The sequence below is a fragment of the Rhinopithecus bieti genome, unplaced genomic scaffold (genome assembly GCF_001698545.2).
Source record: "Rhinopithecus bieti isolate Rb0 unplaced genomic scaffold, ASM169854v2 scaffold_59766, whole genome shotgun sequence".
Classification (NCBI taxonomy): domain Eukaryota; kingdom Metazoa; phylum Chordata; class Mammalia; order Primates; family Cercopithecidae; genus Rhinopithecus; species Rhinopithecus bieti.
This window is the reverse complement of record NW_016822710.1, coordinates 44,520-48,988: the sequence shown is the minus strand read 5'-3', so window position 1 is coordinate 48,988 and position 4,469 is coordinate 44,520. Positions and strand designations below refer to the sequence as shown.

At 45.5% G+C, this 4,469-nt stretch overlaps 1 protein-coding gene across 1 annotated transcript in view; it reads right to left on the bottom strand.

Moving 5' to 3' along the window:
* Positions 1-374: 374 nt before the first annotated feature.
* LOC108521261 (histone lysine demethylase PHF8-like) overlaps positions 375-4,469 on the bottom strand; it is a gene marked incomplete at its 3' end in the record, with an annotated part of 8,238 nt that continues 4,143 nt past the window's right edge. Inside the window, exons 3-5 of the mRNA XM_017860985.1 lie at positions 3,383-3,543; positions 2,323-2,464; positions 375-609 (exon numbers count right to left, since the gene is read on the bottom strand). Of these exons, the coding sequence (XP_017716474.1) occupies positions 375-609; positions 2,323-2,464; positions 3,383-3,543 (538 nt within the window). The remainder of the gene's footprint in view (positions 610-2,322; positions 2,465-3,382; positions 3,544-4,469) is intronic.

The following is a 4,469-nucleotide window of genomic DNA, read 5'->3' as shown; positions in this document are numbered from 1 at the left end:
AAATTTTTTTTTTTTTTGGAGACGGAGTCTTGCTCTGTCGCCCAGGCTGGAGTGCAGTGGCACGATCTCGACTCCCTGCAAGCTCTGCCTCCCGGGTTCACGCCATTCTCCTGCCTCAGCCTCCCCAGTAGCTGGGACTACAGACGCCTGCCACCACGCCCGGCTATATTTTTTGTATTTTTAGTAGAGATGGAGTTTCACTGTATTAGGCAGGATGGTCTCAATCTCCTGACCTCGTGATCTGCACGCCTCAACCTCCCAAAGTGCTGGGATTACAGGGGTGAGCCACCACGCCTGGCCAAATCAAGTATTTTTTATTCAAAATGTAAATCAAACAAATTCAAAATGTTTCTGTGCTGCCATGTGACACGTACAGGGAGGCCCAAGGCCTGGCTGCCTCCAGAAGCCATGCGCATTCCTACCTTGAGTACATGGTACCAGACAGAGGTGCCACCAAAGTCAATGTGAAAGTCTGTATAGCTATCTCGCACACTCATGAGGCAGTACTTCTGTACATTGGGTCTCTCAAAGACACATTCCTCTGGCCACAAGTTTTCAACCCATGACAGCTTTCGAACAATCTTCGGTGTCTCCACAAGGTTAGAAAGTCTACCAAGGAAGGGGTGGAGAGCAGATGTCAGCTGATTGGGAATAGAAGGTTGAGGCCTGAATAAAATACCCCACAGTTCAATGAGTGTCAGATAAGTCAGAGAACAAGTTCCCTCCACAGAATTCCCAAAGGCACACAAGACACTTATTTCTGTTCTGTAAGTCTGGTCAGTATCCTCACTCTACTCATCTCCAGAAATCCCAAGTCCCAGCTCCACAGGCTTCTCCAGTCAAAGGTGTTCATTTCCTCCACTAAATGCTCATACTCCCCAGGCCCACTCCAGACTACTCACTTGGCATGTGGATTATAGAAGTTATTGCACTATCCCTATCTCAGAGTGTCTTCCTTATGAGAAACCACTAGAGCAACCTCACAGGGCTCAGTCCCAGGTAAAGAAATGTTTCTCTGAAACATATGGTTGTTTTTATCCTACGTAAAATCTTACAGTATTGCACTCCTCTCTTTGTTCTGACCTTCAGGAAATTCACTGAAAACTCTACAGTCCATCTCCACCAACTATCCAGACATTCATAAATGCATTTTATGTGCAGAGTACCCACCACATGCATATTCTATTTCCCAATCTTATTTCACTTTTGTTCTAATTTTTCTTTTGTTTTTTTTTGGCTTCTCCACATCTCTGTAAGCTACCTTTAATAGTCTTTCAGGATGAAATGAGGTATAAACTAACAAATATAGTTTTAAAACACTCTCAGGTTGTTTAACCTTGCGTCTTAAAAACAACAGCAAGGGTCTTAATATTGTACTGTAATTACATAGTATGTTACTACTATTGAGGGAAAGTGGCTAAAGAGTACACAGGACCTCCCTGTACATTTTTTTGCAACTTTCTATGAATCTACAAATTAAAAGTTAAAAATGTAAATAATCAGACAGTAAGTTTCCTAAGGGCAAAAAGATAAGTTATGATTTCTTGGTATTTTCCATATTTCTGACCCAAAGAGAAGACTATATACCTTATCTATTGAGTGTGTGAGTCCAGATAGAATCATTTAAAGGTAAATAGATTTCTCTTTTTCTTTTTAAATGTAAGAAACCTACATTGGGGTAATTTTAGTAAATCTATTTCCAGGAACTGAGGACCTATCCCAGCAGTTACACAGTGACTATGCCACTGTTGTATACAGGAGGAAAAGGTCAAAGGTCTTGAAAAAGGAGACAAAAATTAATTAAAATAGCTACTATATAATCTATCCAGTGCTATAAACTGTGGAGACATATGACTCAAGTGTGATAATATGAGCAGCTACCCTAGAAAAAAAACCCAGCTCACCATCCCAGAGGAAGAAACCACCAGGAAGAAGAGAAAGGAACACGAGGCGAGGTGCAGTGGCTCATGCCTGTAATCGCAGCACTTTGGGAGGCCGAGGTGGGCAGATCACCTGAGGTAGGGAGTTCGAGACCAGCCTGGCCCACATTGTGAAACCCTGCCTCTACTAAACATACAAAAATTAGCCAGGCATGGTGGCGGGCGCCTATAATCCCAGCTGCTTGGAAGGCTGAGGCAGGACAACTGCTTGAACCCAGGAGACGGAGGTTGCAGTGAGCCAAGATTGTGCCACTGCACTCCAGCCTGGGTGACAGAGCAAGACTCTGTCTCAAAAAAAAAGAGAGAAGAACACGAATGTACACTAGATATATCACACAAGTTTCAGGCACTTTGTCAGGTTTGTTATTCCTGCACCTCTTACCTGGTATCAGAGAATTCCAAACTAATGACATTGAGGACTTTCTCCCTCTTGCCGCTGTAATAATATTTCACAAAATCACCAAGCTTCATCTTGCAGTCAGCCTGGCGGGTCACATCAATCACATCAATCTCTTTGTCAGAACCTGGAGTAAAGAGATAGGTTCTGCACCAAGTAGTCTCAGAGACTGTGGAAGACTCTCTTGTCCCCTCATGAGTCCCTAGAATGGCCTTACACTCAAAGCTTCTCTCCACCGACACTGTATGTATATGTGTGTGTTTGTTTGGGGGGCAGGGGTAGGAACGGATCACACTTTCCTTAGATCTATGTGCCCTGCTAGGGCAATGGAACTACCTGACACACAGCTTCACACATAGTAGTCCACCTGCCTGGGCCTTGCTTCTCCATTTCTTCTCATCCTCTCCACAGAATCTCATGCCCAGATAACAAGTGGCATGTGAGAGCCACAGTCAAAAGCTTTCTCATTTCAAAAGAAGACAGAAAATGATCCCTAGAACTTCCCAGGTAAAAAACGGAGTTCAACCTAGGGTTGTATAGACTATTAAAAGGAGAAGGAGCTGGGCGTGGTGGCTCACACCTGTAATCCCAGCACTTTGGGAGGCCGAGGTAGAAGGATCGCTTGAGCCCAGTAGTTGGAGATTAGCCTGGGCAACATAGCGTGACGTCATCTCTACAAAAAATAAACAAAACTAGCTAGGCATGGTGGTGCATCCCTGTAGTCTCAACTACTCGGGAGGCTGAGGTGTGAGGATCCCTGGAGCCCAGGAGGAGGTGGAGGTTGCAGTGAGTTAATCACGCCACTGTACTCTAGCCTGGGCAACAGGGCGTGACCCTGTCTCTGATAAACGAATGAGTGAATGAAAGGAGAACAGGAGACTAGGATGTTGGCTCTCTCTGCCGAAGAATGACTTTGGACAAGGCATTTCACCTCAGATTCCCAAGATGGTTAGAGAGGAAATGCAAAAACAGATTTGAGGGGAAGGGACACAGATCTTGACAGGAATGAACAATGTTACAATTAAAAGGGTCTGTAGTGTCTTACCAACATAGTGTTCAACATCCCTCACAGTGAATGATGGCGAGGGCAGCGTCATGCCCAACCCATCCTTCTTCAAGACCAGGATGGGCACACTGAAGCTATTTTCTTCCAGGAATTCCACAGTCAGTTGATTTCCAGTGGGCTTCAGAATCACTTCATCTGAGCTGAGGGCCACAGAAGAGAAAGCTTGAGCCTGAGGCACTGCCCACTGAAGGCCTTATTGGAGGCTGCCACTCACCCAAGAGGTGGGGTTTTTATGAGGGGACTTAATGTAAGCTGGTAACTAATGGCAAAAACCTCATCTGCCAGGGAAGAAATGATCTGTCCAAGGCAAGAGATCAGGTCACTGGCAGAGGTGGGGAGTATTCTGCCAACATGGTGCTCTTCTCTGGGTGACAAGAAGAAATCAGTCAAAAGCCTGGCCAGAAAGAAAAGACACATCTGACGAGTTTGGCAGATTTGTTCTAACCAAGAGCAGCATTACCCAATTTAAAACACTGTCAAAGAGAAAAGAATGATTAAAACAAAACAGCAACATTTTTACAACAACTTTCTCAACATGCATATACAACAACTTTCTCAACATGCGTACTTAATGAGTTTCAGACTGGGCATCATTTCTAAACCTATCTCCACAAAAAAAATTCAAAATCAGCAGGGCATGGTGGTGCAGGCCTACAGTCCTACATACTTGGGAGGCTGAGGCAGGAAGATCATTTGAACCTTAGGAGTTGGAGGCTACAGTGAGCTTTGATCATGCCGCCGCACTCCAGTCTGGGTGACAGAGTCCCTGCTCTGTCGCCCGGGCTGGAGTGCAGTGGCCGGATCTCAGCTCACTGCAAGCTCCGCCTCCTGGGTTTACGCCATTCTCCTGCCTCAGCCTCCCGAGTAGCTGGGACTACAGGAGCCGCCACCTCGCCCGGCTAGCTTTTTTTGTATTTTTTAGTAGAGACGGGGTTTCACCGTGTTAGCCAGGATGGTCTCGAACTCCTGATCTCGTGATCCGCCCGTCTCGGCCTCCCAAAGTGCTGGGATTACAGGCTTGAGCCACCGCGCCCGGCCCTTTTTTTTTTTAAAAAAAAAGAAAAGA